Source organism: Hoplias malabaricus, unplaced genomic scaffold (genome assembly GCF_029633855.1).
Source record: "Hoplias malabaricus isolate fHopMal1 unplaced genomic scaffold, fHopMal1.hap1 scaffold_52, whole genome shotgun sequence".
Taxonomy (NCBI): domain Eukaryota; kingdom Metazoa; phylum Chordata; class Actinopteri; order Characiformes; family Erythrinidae; genus Hoplias; species Hoplias malabaricus.
In genome coordinates this window covers 40,820-63,282 of record NW_027100972.1, presented here as the reverse complement: position 1 = coordinate 63,282, position 22,463 = coordinate 40,820, and the positions used below count along the sequence as shown (strand labels likewise).

At 43.4% G+C, this 22,463-nt stretch overlaps 2 protein-coding genes across 7 annotated transcripts in view; both read left to right on the top strand.

Moving 5' to 3' along the window:
• Positions 1 to 5,799: 5,799 nt before the first annotated feature.
• cxcr2 (chemokine (C-X-C motif) receptor 2) lies at positions 5,800 to 13,876 on the top strand. 6 transcript variants are annotated; one of them, XM_066658921.1, is made up of 4 exons: positions 5,800 to 5,844; positions 6,860 to 6,942; positions 9,338 to 9,823; positions 10,630 to 13,876. In XM_066658921.1, exons 2-4 carry the CDS (start codon positions 6,940 to 6,942, stop codon positions 11,176 to 11,178), a joined length of 1,038 nt encoding a protein of 345 aa, XP_066515018.1. In that variant the 5' UTR covers positions 5,800 to 5,844; positions 6,860 to 6,939; the 3' UTR covers positions 11,179 to 13,876. The 6 variants fall into 6 exon arrangements, with proteins under 6 accessions (XP_066515018.1, XP_066515022.1, XP_066515017.1 ...); XM_066658925.1 differs by lacking the exon at positions 5,800 to 5,844 and adding an exon at positions 5,926 to 5,992; XM_066658920.1 differs by lacking the exon at positions 5,800 to 5,844 and adding an exon at positions 5,939 to 6,006.
• Positions 13,877 to 18,211: 4,335 nt separating this feature from the next.
• The window catches only part of dnajc10 (DnaJ (Hsp40) homolog, subfamily C, member 10), a 28,198-nt gene continuing 23,946 nt past the window's right edge, over positions 18,212 to 22,463 (top strand). Inside the window, exons 1-4 of the mRNA XM_066658916.1 lie at positions 18,212 to 18,285; positions 19,389 to 19,653; positions 21,815 to 21,980; positions 22,084 to 22,134. Of these exons, the coding sequence (XP_066515013.1) occupies positions 19,435 to 19,653; positions 21,815 to 21,980; positions 22,084 to 22,134 (436 nt within the window). The 5' untranslated portion in view covers positions 18,212 to 18,285; positions 19,389 to 19,434. The remainder of the gene's footprint in view (positions 18,286 to 19,388; positions 19,654 to 21,814; positions 21,981 to 22,083; positions 22,135 to 22,463) is intronic.

Here is a 22,463-nt window from a genome sequence, read left to right as displayed (position 1 = left end):
TATATATATATATATATATACCCTTCTAATACGACTGAAATATATTTCTTTGGTTACTACTGTAGTATGAGTCATATGTCATATACTTCCAATGTACATAACTGTAATCTGTAACGCTACTGTCATTTTATAAGTTGCTATTTTGACACTGTTCATTTGTATTAATTATTTTTTATTTCATTTTATATTTTATAAGTAATTTTCACATGCTTCATATACTTCAACTGCATAAGAAAAATGCGGTGAAAATAACATATGACTACTATAATTAGTGCATTTTAAATATAACTTAAATAAATTTTAATAGCGATTTAGTGCAAATACTTAATTAATTCATTCATTATCTGTAACCCTTATCCAGTTCAGGGTCACGGTGGGTCCAGAGCCTACCTGGAATCATTGGGCACAAGGCAGGAACACACCCTGGAGGGTGACACACACTCACACATTCACTCACACACTCACAATTTTGAGTCTCCAATCCACCTACCAACGTGTGTTTTTGGACTGTGGGACACTCCTCACAGACAGTCACCCAGAGGAAACCCACGCAGACACAGGGAGAACACACCACACTCCTCACAGACAGTCACCCGGAGGAAACACACACAGACACAGGGAGAACACACCACACTCCTCACAGACAGTCACCCAGAGGAAACCCACGCAGACACAGGGAGAACACACCACACTCCTCACAGACAGTCACCCGGAGCAGGACTAGAACCCACAACTTCTAGGACCCAGGAGCTGTGACTGCGACACTAACCTGCTGCACCACCGTGCCGCCCAGTTTAGAGACATTTCCACCATAAGTGATCAGAAACAGCAAAAATAAGTCCCACCTATGGAGCAGAATTAGAGCAACAAACTGCTTTTCAAACTGCAGGCATGTTACTGTTTGAACAGGATTAGTTTTTATTACGTTGTGCCAGCTGCTTTAGCAGCGCGCAATATATTGTTATCCGAAAGTCATATTATTATGTTGCGCAAGCTGCTTCAGCAGCGCGCAATATATTGTTCTTCTTAAGTCATATTATTATGTTGCGCAAGCTGCTTCAGCAGCGCGCAATATATTGTTCTTCTTAAGTCATATTATTATTATTATTTTTATTTTGTTGCGCCTGCTGCTTTAAGCAGCAGCGCGCAATATATTGTTCTTCGAAAGTCATATATATATTTTTTTTATTATGTTGCGCAAGCTGCTTCAGCAGCACGCAATATATTGTTATCCGAAAGTCATATTATTATTATGTTTTATATTGTTCTTCAAAAGTCATATATTTTTTTTTTTTTATTATTATTCTTATTATTCCGGATTTCCTTGTCCGCTTAAATAGTCCCGTTTTCGAGCTATCGACTCCGTTCCGAAATCGTGCGTCCTATAGCGATGATGTGGGCTTGTATACAGCTTTCCGATACCCGCACTCGTTTTTTCGCTACACTCGTTTTTCGCTCTGTTTTTCCCCAGTCATTTCTATGGAATTAATTTTCAAAGTGCTTTAACTCTGTCATTTTTCAAGCTACAGACACGGGATTTCAGACGGTCGGACCCGGGCGTACCGGGTCCCATCACATCCGTTTTCGGAATTTTTGCACTCATCCTTCCCTTTCTATCCCTCCTTCAAAATCCCTCCATTCATTTCAATGGGAGGCCCTTAGAGTGGGGTGATGTCATACACTGTAGGTTCACTGGCCAAAAGCCATTTTTTTGCTTTTCAGCCGAACAAATCACCATAACTTCCTCATACTTTCACCTAGAAACTTCATTTAAATTTTAAATGGTAGAGAAACTTGTCCTTTCTAGGACTTGTAAATGTGAACATTATTGAAAATACGGTTTTTGAGTTATGAATTTTTGTTCGGCACTAGGGACGGTTTCGGCTCCCATAGAGTTCAATGTATTTTTGGAGCAGCTCAGAGTGCGGTTTCTAAAACTTTCTCCTGTTTTTAACTCATCATAACATGCTCAATTCTCACTTAATCTGCATATTATATTTTATATATATTTTATACCCTATATTTTATACCCTATCGATCCCCAGACTCTCCTTGTCACAACGGTATATACGTTTAAGTGATGTGGGGAAATCTTTCCGAGCTATAAGCATTTGTTCAGAGGGTGGGTACGCTCCCATAGGAACGCATTGAAATTATTTTTTTTCTTTTTCAATTTTCTGCCGAACATTTCACCATAACTTCCTTATACTTTCACCTACAGACCGTTTGAGAATACCGTTCTTGAGTTATGGATTTTTGTTTGACACTTGGGAGGGTTTTCCTCCCATAGAGCTCAATGTATTTTAAGAGCGGGTCGGCGCGCAGATTTTCAAAACTTTGCCTGTTTTTAACTCGTAATTACACCATCAATTCTCACTCAAAGTCCAAACATTTTTACACCATCTCGAGCACCAGACTCTCCTTGTCGCTACGGTATGCTTCGTTCATTTTTGGACCTGGAAAATTTTTTGAGATATTTGAGGTTTTTTGGAGGGTCCCCCCCCCTGGTCGAAATTCATTGAATCATGAGTCTGTCAGTTGTATTCTGTGAGCGTGCGTGTGTGAGAGGGGGGGGCAGAGGCAGAGACAGAGGAGGAGAGCTGTGAGCGAAACAGAAATACATAGGCACTCTCACTTTAAAGGTCGTTTTTAAGGTGGACGTCTTAATGGTCCAGGGTTTCTTAAGGTGGAATTTTTTAATACCTCATTCATAATATACTGTCTTTTCAACATTTTAAACTTTATTTAAAGTGGTCATTTTTAAAGGTGGACATCTCAATACAATTGTGGGTTTCTTAAGGTGGAATTGTTTTTAAAGGTGGAATTCTAAATCTATCGTTTTCCATTCACGGCCTACAGAGGTCCATAGAGTCCAATGTAAACTGCTGTGTGAGACTGCTCTCTTAACATACCACTACCAACAGCTTAGCAGTCAACTCCTTGTTTGTACGCAGTCTCTAAGACTTTAAAGGTCATTTTTTAAGGTGGAAGTCTTAATTATCTACGGTTTCTTAAGGTGGAATTTTTTTAGAAAACCTCATTCAAAATATACTGCCTGTCTTTTCAGCATTTTAACCTTTATTTCAAGTGCTCATTTTTAACGGTGGATCTCTCAATACAATTGTGGGTTTTTTAAGGTGGTATTTAAAATGTATTGGCCGTGGTTTTATGCTTTTAAGACTCCTTTGGCCTGCGAGGAACGGGGGGAGGGGGCGGTTCTTAAGTTATGAAGGTTTGTTCCGCACTAGGAGGGTTTCAGCTCCCATAGACTTCAATGTATTTTCAGAAAGCACAATTTTTACACATTTCTCTTGTTTTCAACTCATCCTTACACCATTCATTCTCACTGAAACTTAATTTTTTTTTACACCATCTTGATCACCAGACTTTCCTTGTTGCTACAGTATGTTTGGTTCATTTTTGAACCCAGGAAAGTTTTTGAGCTACGGACCAAATTCATTGAATCATGAGTCTGTCAATTGTATTCTGTGAGCGTGCATGTGAGAGATGGGGGGGAGGGGGGGACATAGTCTGGAGGGGAGGGGGGACTGACACAGATAACACCAAGTGTTTTAACTATGATTGCTAGTATGCCTGTATGCTGTATATCCTTAAGCCACTTTTTTCTCCTGTCTGACTTAGGCTTCGAGAAAATCTGTTCCTGCTCCTGTCCCTGATGTTGTCCTGATCCAGCTCCACTCTATGAATTCTCTACAAGATCTTGGCCTTGTTTCTTCTACAGCATCATGCATGGCCATGCAAGGATGTTATCTAAGCCCTAACGGACTCTGTACCTATATTTACTCTCACACACAATGACTTACCACATCCTGCTCCCTCTTACGTCCATCTTCTTCACTAGTTTTCTAAATTCATATTATATATAACTTTGTTTATCTTTGCCACTGTCACCCCTGGCTTGCTCTTAGGAGGCTTGGTTCCACATCTGTGTAAAACTGCTTTGTAATGACTTCTAATATGAAAAGCTCTATACAAATAAAATGTGATTGATTGATATTCAATGGGATTTCTCTACCTGTCATCATATATACCACAAAACTCTACACTACTGATATGGTCATAATACTTAGCACCAGAACTCTACATTGATTGTGGCTAGGCTCCGGACCTGCCGTGACCCTGAACTTAATAAGCGGTTTACACACAATAAGTGACATAGTCTTCAAATTCTTTATATTTTTTTACCAAAACAATTTTAAAAATTCTACTTATTTTGTAACAAACCTATAATGACCCAGCTGGTGACTTAAGGTAATGGGATTTACCATCACTACATTTTCTGAATTTTACAAATTGAATTCTGTATATAGGCTGCAATTTTGTTTAGAAATGACACACTCTTAAGTCCATGTTGTACAGCAGGCAACATGTTACTTCCACATTTGCTCTGGCACAACTTATAAATTAACAATAAATTGATGTACTTTTTTAATATTTGCATATAATGCTGGGTGAATACACAAAGAAATGATAAATATCCCTTTAAACATTTATGTGAACTGACAAATCACAGACCACGGTTGAAGGCAAATTTGTATCCATTAAACAGATGCTTTGTTTTATTAACATATTGTCAGTTTTTGGGGAACTGCATACTACATAAAATCACTTCAGGGCAGTAAGGTATTGGGTCCTTAAAGTGTTGATGGCTACATTTGTACATCAGTCAGTGGAACCTTAAAACAGGTGTGTAACAGTGTAACAGTCAGGAACTTCATTACTGCAGGTACAGGGGGAGAGGGTTACAGATTCCATCCACCAATGGATGCTGGCTGTTGGATGGCACTGTGGGAAGCATATGATGTTCTGTTGAAAAACAAAACAACATTAAAAAATTAATAAATATTAGGTGACAATATTAAAATCATCAGCATATCTCAGTTAAAAGTAGGTTTAATTGTAGAGGCTTGTGTCCTGCTTACTAGTTATGTTGCGCAAGCTGCTTCAGCAGCGCGCAATATATTGTTATCCGTAAGTCATATTATTATTATGTTTGTTATGAATTTTTGTTCGGCACTAAGGACGGTTTCGGCTCCCATAGAGTTCAATGTATTTTTAGAGCGGCTCAGAGAGAAAATTTTTCTCCTGTTTTTAACTCGTCATAACATGCTCAATTCTCACTCAATCTGCATATTTTTTATACCATATTGATCCTTGTCGCAACGGTATATACGGTTAAGTGATGTGGGGAAATCTTTCCGAGCTATAAGCATTTGTTCGGAGGGTGGGTACGCTCCCATAGGAACGCATTGAAATGATTTTTTTGTCTTTTTCAATTTTCTGCCGAACATTTCACCATAACTTCCTTATACTTTCACCTACACACTTCATTTAAATTTTAAATGCTGGAGAAATTAGCCCTTTCTCAAACCTGTAAGTATCAGACCGTTTGAGAATACCGTTCTTGAGTTATGGATTTTTGTTTGACACTTGGGAGGGTTTTCCTCCCATAGAGCTCAATGTATTTTAAGAGCGGGTCGGCGCGCAGATTTTCAAAACTTTGCCTGTTTTTAATTCGTAATTACACCATCAATTCTCGCTCAAAATGCAAAAATGTTTACACCATCTCGAGCACCAGATTCTCCTTGTCGCTACGGTATGCTTCGTTCATTTTTGGACCTGGAAAAGTTTTTGAGATATTTGAGGATTTTTGGAGGGTCCCCCCCCCCTGGTCGAAATTCATCGAATCATGAGTCTGTCAGTTGTATTCTGTGAGCGTGCGTGTGTGAGAGAGAGAGGGGGGAAGGGGGAGGGGGAGGGGCAGAGGCAATGACTGAGGGGGGAGAGCTGTGAAGGACATAAGCAGTCTCTAACACTTTAAAGGTCATTTTTAAGGGGGACGTCTTAAATATCCAGGGTTTGTTAAGGTGGATTTTTTTAGAGTACCGCCTTGTAATATATTAGCTACCTTTCTACATATTAACCTTTCTTTCAAGTGATCATTTTTAAAGGTGGACGTCTCCATAGAACTGTGGGTTTCTTAAGGTGGAATTTTTCTTAAGGTGGTATTTAAAATGTATTGGCCATATTTTTTTGCTTTTAAGACTCTTTTGGCCTGCGATGTGGACATCTCAATACAATTCTGGGTTTCTTAAGGTGGAAATGTTTTTTAAGGTGGAATTCAAAATGTATCGTTTTCCATTCACGCCCTACTGAGCTACATATGTAAACTGAGTCCAATGTAAACTGCTGTGGAAGAGTGCTCTCTTAACATCCCACTACCAACAGCTTAGCAGACAACTCCTTCAGCATAGCGTGGCCTAGTGACCCACGCGGGTTTCCCTACCGACGACCTCGCTTTAAATGGAAAAAGACGCGGATCGGGGGACGGGAGGTTCGGCGGCGCAACATCTCGCGTTTCCTCCTGGAAATGCAGACCTCTAGTTAATGACCAGTTTGTATGGGCTAATAATTCTCAGCATATCTTACACAGACAGAACTAATCATCCACCATTAGTGCTTGACTTCACTACTGTTTATGCGGCTGGATGCCATCAGATTGCACAGCTATATTCTATTATCTAGTGTAAATCCAAACAACAGGTGAAAACCTTTAAATTCAGGAGAAACATTGGGCAAAACCTTCATTCATGGATTATACAGAGCAGTATCTCTTAAGAACAGATACAAGCACTGTTCCAACATTCAGCACCACAAGTCCCCTCCACAGTTTTTTCTTTGAAGTTGTGAAACTGCTGATATTATCTCTGCGGGTGTGTGTTTTGAGAGTGTGTGTGTGTGAGTACGTGTGCCTAATATACTGTGGTAAACGCACAGTCAGAATAATACCATAGTCATATCTTCCTGCCTGAAGTGAACATCTTCATTCTGCCTGCAGCCCCCGAGGATAACGCTGTTGAGGACCGAAAGGAGCTGAGCAGACATCTCTGAGCATCTCCAGACCAAGGACACTGTAACATGGTAAGAGCCCTGGAGACAGGCATTAGATTAAAAACATATGCATTTGCTGTAAGTAATTTTTACCAGAAAAAAATGACTTAAAATTAAATACCTTAAAATTAAACCACTTTCACTGTGGGAAATGATCAAGACGCCAAGCTGAATAATTATGCTTTTATCATCATTGCACAGCAGTACCCAAAAATGTGGACACGGGTACACACACATCTATCTGTGAATTGTGGGGACATTATATAGACTTCCATTCATTTTCTGGAGTGCTAGTTTAACCCTGGACCTTCCCTTCACACTGCTCTGATTTTCCTCAAACAGTGCAGTGACCTCTCGGTCTTATCCCCACTTTTCTAACCTTTGGGTCATAGCTGACCCTGATGAGGAACATTTAAAAGTATTGTCCAGATTTAAGAGGACATCACTTGCGCTCTTTGTGTGATCTCTGACGGTTTGTGACTGACGACAGAAACATATTCAGTACAAACCTTAAGCATTTAACATTTAACTGTTGCCATTTATACACTGTTCTGTTTTCTGGGGCATGTGAAGTGAAGGTGTGTTCTGGTGATACATCTATCACAGGAAAACTATAAATATGTTTTAAGAAGTGTTCTCATTCCTAGTTTTGTTTGAACACTGCAGCTCAGTCTTTACATTCTGCTGATGGTCCACTGGGAGATCTCTGTTTTGGTCAAATACACGGCACTGTGCGAATATCAGAGACCAGCCTTTAATTATTTTAATCTCTATTTAGAATTTTTGGACTCAGTCGTTGGGGAAGCCCTGCAGGGTATTTTTTAATACGTTTGACATTTTGGTCATTGTTTGTGTTCTACCCACATCTTGAGAGGGACTTCTCTTTATCTCTGAATCATTTTCCACCTTTGATTCCCCTTTGACATTTCCCTGACTTATGCAAATGCATTGTCTTATACACTCACAAACTACTGGCACTTTTCCACTTCATGGTTCCTGCTCGACTCGACTCGGCTCCGCTGTACTTGGCTTTTTTCTATTTCATTAGCTACGTTTGGATTCAACACGGATGGGACATGTTATGTACCTTTAGTTAGAGAACATAATTGTACCTTAATCTCTTATAACTGTAGATTTTAAATGTGTGTTTGACACAGTTCTATAATGAAAGATTACAGAGATCCCTCTCTCCTTCTGGAGAAGAGAATGTAGTGAACCTTTAGGGAACTGGACTCTATCACCACTGCTGTACCTTTAAAGATACACTACACTGTTTGTACCTTTAGTGACAGTAATGTAGTGTAGGGACAAAACCGTGGTGTGTAAACCTGATTGTCCAGAGAGAGCCCAGCACCAACTCTCCATCTGTAAAATCTCCAGCTGCAGCAGAGATCACGTTTGTTTTTATCCGACGCACGACGGCAGCTTGTAAAATGACGCCGTGGTCTTTTGAAGAGGTTCAAACGCTCCTTGGATCGGTGGCCGACGAAAGAATCCAGCAAGAGCTGGACGCTGCAACAAGGAAGGAACAAACTCTACTGATCTGTCTGAACTGATGACGGAGCTGTGTTCAGTCCCAAACAACAACCACAACGCCAATTTAATGTTACCGCCGCCCTTGTGGTTTCCAAAGCCCGCTGTTCACGTTAGAGACAGGGCCTTTCGTGGGGGAGCTGTGGTGGTGGAGTCCAGAAGAGACCAGTAGAGTAGGTACCATGCAGTGGAAAAGTGCCATTTGTGGCCAAAAGGTTGTGGACACCTGCTCATCCAGCAATTGCTTTACAGCAGAGCTAATGCTCCAGAGCACTGCATGTAATTTCATTGGTTTCTATGTGCATTAATTGACTAAGAACTAAAGCAAACAAAGGTCTTTACAAAGAAATTATAGCTTGAGAAGCTCCACTGAACTGCAATAGGAAGAATAGGGCCTCTTTTGTTGCTTCTCCAGGCTCAGTACTGCAGAAACTGCACTATGTACTACATTTGGAGACGGGTAGGGCAGAGTTCCTTTAAACCAACACTCGCTCAGATTTAGTATTTTTGCTCCTGAGCTCCCCCTACAGTTGCAGTAATCAATGGGGAGGGAAGGGGGGATTGAGGCTTGGTTTCCTACCCTCGTCCAAAAGTTACATAGTGCAGTTTCTGCAGTGCTGTGCCCAGAGTAGAAACGACAGAGGCTCTATTCTTCCTATTACAAGTCAGTGGAGCATCATAATGATTTTGAAGCAGTGATATAAAAGTAAAAAATATATGTTCCTTTAAGTTCCTTTAATATCCTTTTCCTCAGAAACAAAAACATGAACATTTTTTCCCATGGTGATGTATTTTCAGGAAGGTTTTCGATTTCAGTTCCTTCAAATACACTTTTTCAGCTGATTAAGAAACTGCGGTAAAGCCATTGTTTTTCTTTTTGTAATTTGCCCAGTCAAACTCCACCATCATGGACGAAGACCTCTTCACCGAGTACAACTTTGCTACGCCATGCCCTAACACTTTGGAAATGCTGGACAGCACTGCGGTTGCAGCCAGCTACATAGTGGTGTTCGTCCTGAGTCTGCTGGGCAACAGCGTGGTGATCTACGTCGTGTGTACGATGGAGAGCCGCAGGACTTCGACGGACGTGTATCTGATGAACCTAGCCCTGGCCGACCTGTTCTTCTCCCTGTCGTTGCCGTTCTGGGCGGTGTACATCCAGACGTCTAACTGGCAGTTTGGCACCTTCCTCTGTAAAGTGGTCTCCGGCGTCCAGGAGGTCACCTTTTACACCTGCGTCTTCCTCCTGGCCTGCATCAGCGTGGACCGCTACATTGCCATCGTCAAGGCCACTCAGTTCATCTCCAAACAGCGCCACCTAGTGTGGGTGGTGTGCTTGCTGATGTGGCTGGTGGCTGCTCTGCTGTCCCTGCCTGTGGTACGTAACATAACTTATGGTCTCTTGCTAAATTGCTGAACTGTATGTTTTATAAACATTAGTCGACACCTACTGTTTCAAACTTTCTCCTGATGCTAGGGGTATCAAAGGTGCAATCAATAATTTTCATAACCAAAAAAGTAGCAAAGATACAACTCTACATTGCCTGCTAGAGGAGTTTGTGGTAAGACATCTCAGTCCCTACGAGTATAAAACCATTACGCTAGATGCCAAATGGGGGCAAGCATGTTTAAAGGGGACATATTAATGAAAAACTCACTTGTTCATTGTTGCACATTAATGTGAGGATGTGGAGTCAACCAACCCACACACTGTGAAACAAGACCACAACTTGATAAGACAAGAACAAAAGTTAATCTGAAAACATGAGATAAAACAAGTTGTGCTGATTCTGCTCCTCATCTGAGGTTAAGTGCAGAATTGTCCCGCCCCCTCGTCTAAGTCTGTCCAATCACAACACTGGACCCGTGTTTGTGAGAGTGCAAAGATGAGATTAAATGCAGCAGAACAGACACAACATGCGCAGAGAAATAAGAGCACTGAGTAAAAACGGATAAAACGAGAACAGAGAAGAAAGAGAACTGAGCGAAAACAGCTAAAATCCTGAGCTTTGGCTCCTGCTGTGCACTTGGGGATGGGGTGAACAGTGAGCGGCTCATTATCATTTAAAGGAACAGGCGCTGAAAACAGCTGCTCTGAACAGGGCTGTTTAGATGTTGTGGGGTTTGAAATTAAAATGTCTGACTGCTCTTTTAAGGCGGCATTGTCTAATTTTGTTGTCGTAGGTGGTGCAGCGAGAAGCCTTGTATATCGAGTCCTACACAGTGATGTGTTATGAGAACGTGACTGTGGAGCTGATGGATGAATGGAGGTTGGCTCTGAGGGTCCTCCGCCACACTGTGGGCTTCTTCCTGCCTCTGATGGTCATGCTGTTCTGCTACGGCTCGACAGCGGCCACGCTTTACCACTCCAGAAGCAGCCAGAAACAAAAGGCCATGAGAGTGATCCTGTGTGTGGTGCTGGCCTTTGTGTTGTGCTGGCTGCCCAACAACATCACGGAGCTGATCGACACACTGATGAGGGGGAACCTGCTGGAGGACACCTGCAGGAGCAGGGACAACTTGGAAGTGGCCATGTATGTGACCCAGGTCCTGGCCTTCATTCACTGTGCCATCAACCCCATCCTCTATGCCTTCATTGGCAAGAAGTTCAGGAACCACCTCCTCATGTCCTTCTTCAAGAAGGGCCTAGTGTCCAGGAACGTTCTCTCACGCTACAGAATCGGCTCGCTCTACAGCTCTGCGAGCTCCAGGCACACCTCTGTCACGCTGTAGGACGTCAGGAATGGACAGACCCTAATGGCTTTGAATAAGAGTGGATGTGCGAGTAGTAATTTTAGGGGTCTGAGCACTTTTGGAAGCCACGTCCCACTTTGCAGTTACTGTTATGACATTTACAGCATTTGACAGATGCTCATGTTTCAGATTCAGATAAATACAGTGTCACAAGTCTTACCTAAGGACTCTGGTGGTCATGCTGGTGTAGCATGGTGTTCATGTATAAGTCAGGAATCAAACCCTGTGAAGGGCAGCAGAGTTATTCACAGTGCCACCCAATCCATAACCAAATAACTTCCCAATATAGTTCTTATGATTACCACCTGACACAATTAAACTGTAGGAATTGGAACTAGGTACAAAATCAATCAAAAGATTAGAGTTCAAATCTTATTACTTGGATCCCAACATGCATTTACCATTATAAACAACAATACCCCAGTCACCTTGAACCCAGATAGCCCATGGTCAACCCATGTAACCCCACTTAGGTGTGCTGCCTGGCCAAACACCTGACTCGGGAAGCCTGGACATGGCTGATACCAAACAAAGCAAAACATTTTCACAGGAGTATTCAGAGAAATGTGGAGGAAATGATGAGCTGGCAGCCTGCAGATACCGATTGTTACCATCATAGAACATGTGGCACAGTTAGGGTTTATAATGTGTACCTTATTAAACCAAAAAAGAAACCATTACAGTTCAAGAACATTTTGGAAACGGTGTGCAGTAACCCACATCTGCAGTATGTAGCTAACATCCAGTGAAGAAGACAAAGAAGGAAAACGTGGAGTGATGGGCAAACTGAAAATCTGAAAGTGCATGCAGCAAATGGGATCCAAGCACTTAGGAAATTAACCAAAAATAGCACAAAATTGGTAAGAAACAAATACAAACAATAGACAAAAGGCACATTTTGGAAATGAGGACAAATCTAAAATCTGGAAAACTTCAATTTTATCACCCTGACTGATACAGTGCAGTAAAAACAGGACTCTGTGGTGAGTGATTCCTCTTGAAGCTTTGCAGGTATCGGGATGTGGACACCACTTTGGTGAGACCTTTGTGAGAGAATAGGCAAAGAGTTTAAACTGGACAAGATCACAAAGAGTTTAGGCCATTCACCGTCTACCGTCCGTAACACTGGGGAAGATTGAGGAACTGCAGAGAAACCTCATTCTGTCGGGACATGGCTGGACACCACTGCTGAATGACCGTGAGCCCTCAGATAGCATCCATGCTACTGTGATAAATATAGCCACATGGGCTGAGGAGCACTTAGAAACTGTGGTAAACATGGTCTGCAACTGCACTGAGAAATGCAACATAAAACTTTATCCAAACATCAGCCCTATGCAGGAAATCTGCTGAGTTTTCTGGTCCAGGCCCATCTCAAGTTGTCTGAAGGAGAGTGGAAATGTGTGCTGTGATCAGATGAGTTCACACTTTATCTTGTATTCTGAAAAGTTCTCAAGTCAATGTATGGGGGAGTGGGGTGTGTGTGTGTTTGTCTATTTGTTCTTTTAATTTTTTTTTGTGGGTGGTAGGGTGGGTATACAGTACATATGCCTAGATATAACCTAGATGTGGAGGTGTACATGTAAAATAGCAACAATTGGTATCCTCAGTTCCCAAACACTTAAAGTGTGCCATTAAAAGAAAGGTCATTAAAAGGAACTTTGTTGTAGTGTGTTGTAGTCGTTGAATTTGAATGTGTTTGTATTCACAAAATGCAATTTTTTTTAGTTTTTCAGTAAAAACATTGGAAATATTTTCTTTGTTTGTATTTTCTTAAATACGACTTTTTACAGTACGTCCCAACTTTTCCAAATCCAGGTTTCTGTGAGCTGGAACACATTAGGAACTCAAATAAATCAATTAATCAAAAAAATAATAGCAGTATTCAATTGTTCTTATAACAGCAACAAAATGACACAGAAGGTGAAGTACGAGGTGGACTCTGGTGTGAAATGAGAACCAAAACAAAGGGTAAGTAAAAGCAAAGAAACTAAAAGATCACAGAAATGGAATTAAAACTGAAGTCAGCAATAACGGGGTCCAAGCACTGGACAATAATCTAAATTTGCAATAACTGTTAAAAAATACAAACCACTGTAGTAAAGTCAATAAAATGTTTACATAAAATGTTTAGAAAAAATACAAAAATAAACATATTTGAACAGGACAGTTCCTTTAATTTACTGCATTAAAAATGCCATTATTGTTACAAGTGCAGTTTTAAAACAAAACGCAGGTATGACACCCATTCAGAGCAAACCCCAGGTTCATAAAAGGCCTTATCTCTTATCGATTAGTGAAAACAACCTTATCTGGTTTTGCAAACGGAACTGAGGTGGTGGTGTTACTGAAAGAACGTGTACCTTATGTGTGCAGGACATGACCTAAACTTGATTAGACAGTGGTTCTGTTTGTCTGAGTTATTTTGTCATATTTTATGTTGAGAAAAGAGTTTTTGTGTGGTCACGTTATGATGCAGTAGAGCGTTGCACCATAGACCTGTTTTTTTTCTTTCTCGGGAAGGTTTCATAATGTGTGCCGTTCTGTCAAAAAACAACAAGAATGAACAACAAAATACAACAGAAAAAGATATTTTTGTTTATTGCTATTTCTTATCAGTCGAGCTGTGTCTCCACGTCCAGTGGCTTTGTATTATGTGTCGTGTAAGTGTCCTGAAATGAGCAGAGCTCGTGCTTGAGGCTGCAGGCTGTATGTACTAGAGCTAAATAAACAGACCAGTAAAATGGATTCAATGAAACTGAGTTTTTTTTTCTTTTTCTTACTTTCTTTTGATTTTCTTTTCAGACAAAAACATTTGTGGGAGGTAAGTGTCAGACGTAAGTGATAACAATCTGCCCTTTGCATGTGACTCTCCTTTTTACCCAGAATCTAACACCATCCTTTTTTTTCTATTCCTTTATTCTATTAAATAAGATTTAGACAAAGTGATGGAGAGTGTTTGACTCGGTGAGGGTCTGAAACTGTCCCGGGACGATTCTACGATCAGTTTTAGGGGAATATTTGTTTGTTTGTATATATTTTTTTGTATACATACAATTGCTAACAAGCATTTACCAACAACTAAGACACTTTGTCTGAACTCACACAGCAACATAACTACATCACGCAAATGGCCAAATAGCTATGTTCTGCTCCAAACCACATTTTGTTCTAAAAAATACCAACTCTACATTTCAAAATGCACACAATACTCCTCCTACACACACCACAGGTACAAATTAACTATTTGCCTCCTTGCGTGATGTAGTTGTGTTGCTGTGTTAAGAGTTTAGAAAAAGTATCTTGGGTGATTTGCCAATTTTCCACTGCATGGTACTGATGGAGAATTAGGAAAAAAGTGAGCATATGAAAAATATATGAATCCACTTATTCATAGATCAGGCATTGGACATTTCCACAGAGGCAAGAATATAGAGACATGTGACTGTAATAAACAAATAATACAGAGATAAACATATCAATATATGGTCAAAGGGATACTGGAGTTTATAACTCAGGCCTGAACTCTGTAGAAAAAAAAGGAGAGTGCCGTAGCATGAGATTGTCTGGTACAGTATGAAATACGACTTCCTTAGAAGACAAGAATACTTTTTAATTGGGCTCCTATGATATACTGCGTCCTTGAGGAGATAAGGGTACCATTTTGTGTCCTATGGAATGCAACCTAATAAAAAAAAAAAAGGAGGGGCGAGATGATCTCACCCTAAAAAGGTGACTATGTAAGCTGATGTTGTGGCTTGTGTCTTTGTGAGTGAGTCCACGGGGGACTGCTCCCCAACGCTTTAAGAAAATAAAGAACCTGCTGATCTTCCAAGAGGTCGTCTTATGTGCATATGGACATGCGCCTAGACTCATGTCTTATTTAACCTGAAGACAGGAACACTGACTCAATAATTTCCAGGTACATGTACAGAGATAAGAAGGAAATTGTATTCAGGATTGCTGCAGAAATACAGAACACTTCACAAAAACAGGCACTACATTTCCCATAATACCCCAATGTCCTTTCAAAAGCTTTAGCAGCTTTCAGTCAGAATTAGTAGGCTATTGGTTCATGTTCAGGTGGCAGGTAGTGTGACAGTCACACAGCTCCAGAGACCTGGACGTTGTGGGTTCGAGTCCCGCTCTGGGTGACTATCGTTGAGGAGTGTGGTGTGTTCTCCCTGTGTCTGCGTGAGTTTCCTCCAGGTGACTGTCTGTGAGGATTGTGGTGTTTTCTCCCTGTGTCCGTGTGGGTTTCTTCTGGGTGACTGTCTGTGAGGAGTGTGGTGTGTTCTCCCTGTGTCTGCGTGGGTTTCCTCCGGGTGACTGTCTGTGAGGAGTGTGGTGTGTTCTCCCTGTGTCTGCGTGGGTTTCCTCCGGGTGACTGTCTGTGAGGAGTGTGGTGTGTTCTCCCTGTGTCTGCGTGAGTTTCCTCCAGGTGACTGTCTGTGAGGATTGTGGTGTTTTCTCCCTGTGTCCGTGTGGGTTTCTTCTGGGTGACTGTCTGTGAGGAGTGTGGTGTGTTCTCCCTGTGTCTGCGTGGGTTTCCTCCGGGTGACTGTCTGTGAGGAGTGTGGTGTGTTCTCCCTGTGTCTGCGTGGGTTTCCTCCGGGTGACTGTCTGTGAGGAGTGTGGTGTGTCCTCCCTGTGTCTGCGTAGGTTTCCTCCGGGTGACTGTCTGTGAGGAGTGTGGTGTGTTCTCCCTGTGCCTGCTTGTGTTTCCTCCGGGTGACTGTCTGTGAGGAGTGTGGTGTGTTCTCCCTGTGTCTGCGTGGGTTTCCTTTGGGTGACTGTCTGAGGAGTTTGGTGTGTTCTCCCTGTATATGTGTGGGTTTCCTCCGGGTGACTGTCTGTGAGGAGTGTGGTGTGTTCTCCCTGTGTCTGCGTGGGTTTCCTCCGGGTGACTGTCTGTGAGGAGTGTGATGTGTTCTCCCTGTGTCTGTGTGGGTTTCCTCTGGGTGACTGTCTGTGAGGAGTGTGGTGTGTTCTCCCTGCGTCTGCGTGGGTTTCCTCTGGGTGCTCTGGTGTCTCCCATGCTCCAAAAACACACGTTGGTAGGTGGATTGGCGATTCAAAAGTGTTCAAAGGTGTGAGTGTGTGAGTGTGTGTGTTGGCCTGTGAAGGACCTAAAGGGTGTGTTTATGCCTTGCACCCAGTGATTCCGTGTAGGCTCTGGACCCACCGCCGCCCTGAACTGAATAAGGGTTACAGACAATGAATGAATGAATGGTTCACATTGTTGGTGTTCAAAGAATAACATGTATTTTTTATTTTTAGATTACTACATCATTTGAACACTGCAGCTGTTCTTCACACTGTGTGAAACATTCATGATGAATAGAGCAATAGAATTGCTCCAAAATAATAATAAAATATTTTGTTACTGAATGCTTAGAGGGGCGGCACGGTGGCGCAGCAGGTAGTGTCGCAGTCACACAGCTCCAGGAACCTGGAGGTTGTGGGTTCGATTCCCGCTCCGGGTGACTGTCTGTGAGGAGTTGGTGTGTTCTCCCCGTGTCCGCGTGGGTTTCCTCCGGGTGCTCCGGTTTCCTCCCACAGTCCAAAAACACACGTTGCAGGTGGATTGGCGACTCGAAAGTGTCCGTAGGTGTGAATGTGTGTGTCTGTGTTGCCCTGTGAAGGACTGGCGTCCCCTCCAGGGTGTATTCCCGCCTTGCGCCCGATGATTCCAGGTAGGCTCTGGACCCCCCGCGACCCTAAATTGGATAAGCGGTTACAGATAATGGATGGATGGATGGATGAATGCTTAGAAGGTTTTTCACTTGCTCTATGAAGTTAGTATAAATATATGTTTTCTGTACATGGACAAAAAAATTTAAAAGATAATCAACCATGGCACAGACAATTATAGCTCCTAGCAATATGTTTGTGTTATCATTTTTTTCTCTATAACCCACCAAAAATGTTACACCACTAAAGCAATGGTATTTAAATTAAATTAGCAAAGGCATCAGTTATGTTAGCATAAATGCTAACATACACAAGTGCGGGAAGGGAGTAAGGGAATGGGCAGCTTGGGCTTGGTTGTGTTGTGAGATTCATTTACACCACACGCCAGCGAACACCCTTCACCCTGATGATTAGTCCCCAACAAACAATGCATCTCACTACACGCCAATCCCAAACACACACAAACAACATGAAACATCAACCACCCTGAAACACAAACCCCAAAATAAAGGTATATTCATGTCATTAATTAGTTTTTGCTTAATAATAATAATAATAATAATAATAATAATAGTAGTAGTAAATGAATTTGTTTTTATAAATATTGTGTATTAGGGAAAATGTATCTCTTCATTTATTGGAAGAAACAGACGTGGCGCTCAGTGAGCGTCATTGCGTCAGAGACACCACGATGACGTCACGCCGAGGGCTTTGGGGTGCAGGGTGTGGTGGGCCCTAGAATCCCGCAGGACACAAACTACTGCTCAGAAAACTTTCCCACGGATTGTCAAAGCGTCTGAAATGATGCCATCCCTCATAAACCCGCAGACTTGTCGCCTAAAGTGGGAATTTTATCTTTAAATGTGAAAACAGCAACCGTCTCTTTCCCCTTTTCAGTCCAAGAGACATCTGTAAACATACCACGATTTGCTAAATAAATCACAAAATTATTTAAGCTGTTATTTCAAATTGTAATTATGTATTAAATACATAATTAATTAATCTTTTAATTGATTAGTTCTTTATTAATTTAATTATATAATATTGTCACACAAAAAAAACATAATTAGCTGGGTGTATTTATGAAAATGTCCATAACTGTGAGTGAAAGATTGGGATGAATGGGTTACAAAAACAAACGAATGAATACATTATTAAACGTTATGCCTGGCTCTGTGGCTGGATTTCAACGTAGTGATCTTAATGATTCACTTACAAATACATTTTTAAAAAAATAATTCCGTGTAATCGACGCGGTGTGTTTTTAAATCAGGCGTGTCCCGGACAGCCGCTAATGGGTCCTTGCGTGCAGGATTTGTCCTGTGACGTGTTTGGGCGCAGCAAGGTGCCGGGTCCGGTTTCTAGAGGAGCAGCGCTGTCTGTTTACTGCAGGTAATCCACTCCTCACTAGTTTTGGTTCTGAATTAAGACTTTAACCGTGGATTAAACACTGTTTTAACACGTCTAGCTCTGGGATAACGTCAGTCTTTCATTTTTAACCGCTTAACTAAATGTTATAGTAAGTCAATGAACACAACATTGGAGAATAAACCCCGTTTATATCTGAAATAAACCGGATTGAACAGAGGTTTCTGTTGTAAACGTATCTGCTCTTTACGTTCTCACAGCGTTTGTGTTACAGGAAGAAACTCCTCTCCAGTAGATTCTGGAACATTCCTGTGAGCATCTGATGGCATTCAGCCACGTAAACCTTAGTGAGGTCAGGTGTTGAGGTTGGGCGATTAGTTTTGGGTCACAAACACCACTCCAGCTCATCTCCTCCAGTGCTGGCTCATGTGCAGCTGCTCCAGAGCATCCCCTTTCCTTCCATGCTTCTGTGTGTACAGGGGCTGAACCTTAAAGAAGTTGTGTTCACTCTTTATGGGGTGTCTCCAAACCTTTGGGCGTGTCCTGTACAGTGTCAGTCACTGGACGCTACGCCTTAGATTTCATTCACTTTGCTGTGGGGAAACAGCATTTGTGAGATTTAACTGTGTCATATAGAAAGAGAGGGACAGGTGGTGTCTCTTTCACACCGCTCTAGGGTCACTGTGTGTGAATGAACCTGGTGTGTCTCCCGCAGTCCAAACACACATGTCGTTAGGTGGATTGGTCGTGTGAAATTGTGATGTCCAGGGTGTTTTTTACTTTGCACAAAAGGATTCTGGGTAGACTCTGGACCCACTGCGACCCTGATCACGATGAAGTGGACCTCTATGAATTCTCAGTTTTTAATACGTAAAATCAGTGAAGTGTGGCACTACACTGATCCTGAAGGTCTGATTTTTGTGTGAACCTGTCTAGTGCTGGTGATTAGTACTCTGAGAGTTTCTGGGAGTGTGGTAAAACGTGGTGCAAGTCTCTGACGTCCTGCTGCATCCAGGATCCAGGCCGGCTGTGTAGCACACTCCGCCTTCTGTAAACATGGACTGTAAATGCCAGCGTGTTATCTACATATAAACCCTCTAACAATTCATTCGCCTCTGTGCTTACAGAGTCCCTCTTAAAGAGTCGTTATTAAAAAAAAAAACACCTTCAACAATGAGCCCTGCGAAATCAAGCTCAGAGATGATCAAGAATGGTCTGAAACCTTCAGGGAAAACCCTGCTGTTCCTCTTCGTCCTCACATGGCTGGTGGTCACCAGTCACTCTGCTGATGATTACTACAAGTTGCTGGAGATTTCGCGAGACGCCAGCACTCGGGAGATCCGACAGGCTTTTAAGAAGCTCGCTCTGACCATGCACCCGGACAAGAACCCAGTGAGTACCTTTTAACTCCATCTCTTTATTGTTCATGTCACTGTGGGGACCAGTGCACTGACTGTGTTACTGCAGATCCAGCGTGGGGGCACCTGCTGAGGAGAGACTACCACCCCGGTGGACAGGGAGGCCTTGCCCTGAAGCGAGGGAGTGCCTTGCCAAGAGTCTTGAGTTTCTTGTAGTCAGAGTTAATCTGAGTTCAGGATCTGTGGTAGCACAAACAGACTTTTGGGGTCCCTGTGAGAGCCGAAGTGTCCGCTGTGATTTCTGCTGATTTTGTTGCCTAAAAGTTTGATGTGTATTTATATTGTGATATATTGTGGTGGGAACACCCACCAAGTATTGAATCTGGGGGTTTTCATCCCAGTGGAAACTCTGTTCTGTTTTTAAATTGTTCGTTAAACCATAGGAACCAGCTCCGATGTTGGAGTTGTTGATGTAAGTTCATTAAGATTCCCATGGGTTGTAAGAGAGAGGTAGTTTGTTAAAGTGCCTGGCAGGGGTCGAGGAAGAGCCTGGAGGATTGTAGAGGGACAGCGTGGCGGGTCGAGGGACAGCGTGGTGGGTCGAGGGAGAGCGTGGTGGGTCGAGGGACAGACTGGCGGGTCAAAGGAGAGACCGGCGGGTCGAGGGACAGACCGGCGGGTCGAGGGACAGACCGGCGGGTCGAGGGACAGACCGGCGGGTCGAGGGACAGACCGGCGGGTCGAGGGACAGACAGGCGGGTCGAGGGACAGACAGGCGGGTCGAGGGACAGACTGGCGGGTCGAGGGACAGACTGGCGGGTCGAGGGACAGACTGGCGGGTCGAGGAAGACCGTGGCGGGTCGAGGGACACACTGGCGGGTCGAGGGAGAGCGTGGCGGGTCGAGGGAGAGCGTGGCGGGTCGAGGGAGAGCGTGGCGGGTCGAGGGAGAGCGTGGCGGGTCGAGGGAGAGCGTGGCGGGTCGAGGGACAGACTGGCGGGTCGAGGGACAGACTGGCGGGTCGAGGAAGACCGTGGCGGGTCGAGGGACACACTGGCGGGTCGAGGGAGAGCGTGGCGGGTCGAGGGAGAGCGTGGCGGGTCGAGGGAGAGCGTGGCGGGTCGAGGGACAGACCGGCGGGTCGAGGGACAGACCGGCGGGTCGAGGGACAGACTGGCGGGTCGAGGGACAGACTGGCGGGTCGAGGGACAGACTGGCGGGTCGAGGGAGAGCGTGGTGGGTCGAGGGAGAGAGTGGTGGGTCGAGGGACAGACTGGCGAGTCGAAGGACAGACTGGCGGGTCGAGGGAGAGCGTGGCGGGTCGAGGGACAGACTGGCGGGTCGAGGGAGAGCGTGGCGGGTCAAGGGACAGACTGGTGGGTCGAGGGACAGACTGGCGGGTCAAGGGAGAGCGTGGCGGGACGAGGGACAGACTGGTGGGTCGAGGGAGAGTGTGGCGAGACGAGGGACAGACTGGCGGATCGAGGAGGAGCGTGGCGGGTCGAGGGAGAGCGTGGCGGGTCGAGGGACAGACTGGCGAGTGGGGAAGAGCTTGGTGGGGCATCAAAGGTAAATCCGGTGGGTCGTGTAAGTGCATGATCGACCGAAAGAGAGTCTGGTGGGTCCTGAGGAAGTCCGGTGGAGGTGAGGGAGTCTGATCTGTTGTAAAGAAGTTTACAGGGTTATAAAAGTGTCGTACTGTGCCAAGAACCACTTACTTCTGCAAGACAGCGACCTCAGACTAACACAAACCAAGCTGTGGTACGTTATTGGGTTTGTGTGATTTAAACTGTGTTTATCAATGCATTGATTGCATTGAGCTCTGTTTGTAGAGTGGGCCACTTCCTGTAAACGTATGTTTTCCATTGAACTGTTTCAGGGGAGTGTTTACACTCTGACATGTGAATAGAAGTTATGGGACCTTTATTAAATCCATATTATTTAAAAATCCATATTATTTCTCGTGATCTAATAGTTACGTTACTTGAATAAAGTGCAGTATCCGATGTCAGTATTAAAGCATGGATCTGTACTGCTGTGACTTTAACTGATTACTATTCTAATCACTATGGGGTGGTATCCGAGACGGAGATTAAGCCTAGTGCTGGACTACACAGTAATTTGAACCTGTGTCTGGGAGACCACCCTAGCGACTCAACCCCTCGCCTCACACCTTTTTTTAATCTCTTTATCTAGAACGATGAGACGGCCCACGAGAAGTTCTTGAAGATCAACCGTGCGTATGAGGTGCTGAAGGACGAAGACCTGAGGAAGAAATATGACAAATATGGAGAGAAAGGGCTTCAGGATGAACAGCAGGGAGGACGATACGAAAGCTGGAACTATTACAGATATGATTTTGGTACAGTGTGGGAACTCGAGATGGTGCTCTATTTGAAAACTTGAACTATATGTAATTGCTATGACTTTAGTGCAGCTGTTTACTAATAACTTCTGTTTTACAGGAATCTATGACGATGATCCAGAAGTTATAACTCTAGACAGAGGAGACTTCGGTAAGTTCTTATCCGACAACCACCACTGAACCTGCTCAGTCTAAAGAGCTTCGTATGGAGTGTCTCGGGCATCAGGCAGTGTGTTCCTAAACCTCGCAGTTCCATTTCCTAGATCATGATCAAGGTTAAGTTTCCCAGTAGGATTTCCAGTGCTGAACCCACTGAGGGGGGCTTGTCACCACTGTGATCACTTTTGAGTGTTTTTTGCCAAAGAGTGACGTCGTGGTGGTCCTGTTTAAGCCCGGCCCAGCCCGCATGGTTCTTGTCCAGTGTGACATGCTGCAAAATGAAGGCGAATGTATTTTATTGCAGTTGATTAGGTAGTGTAG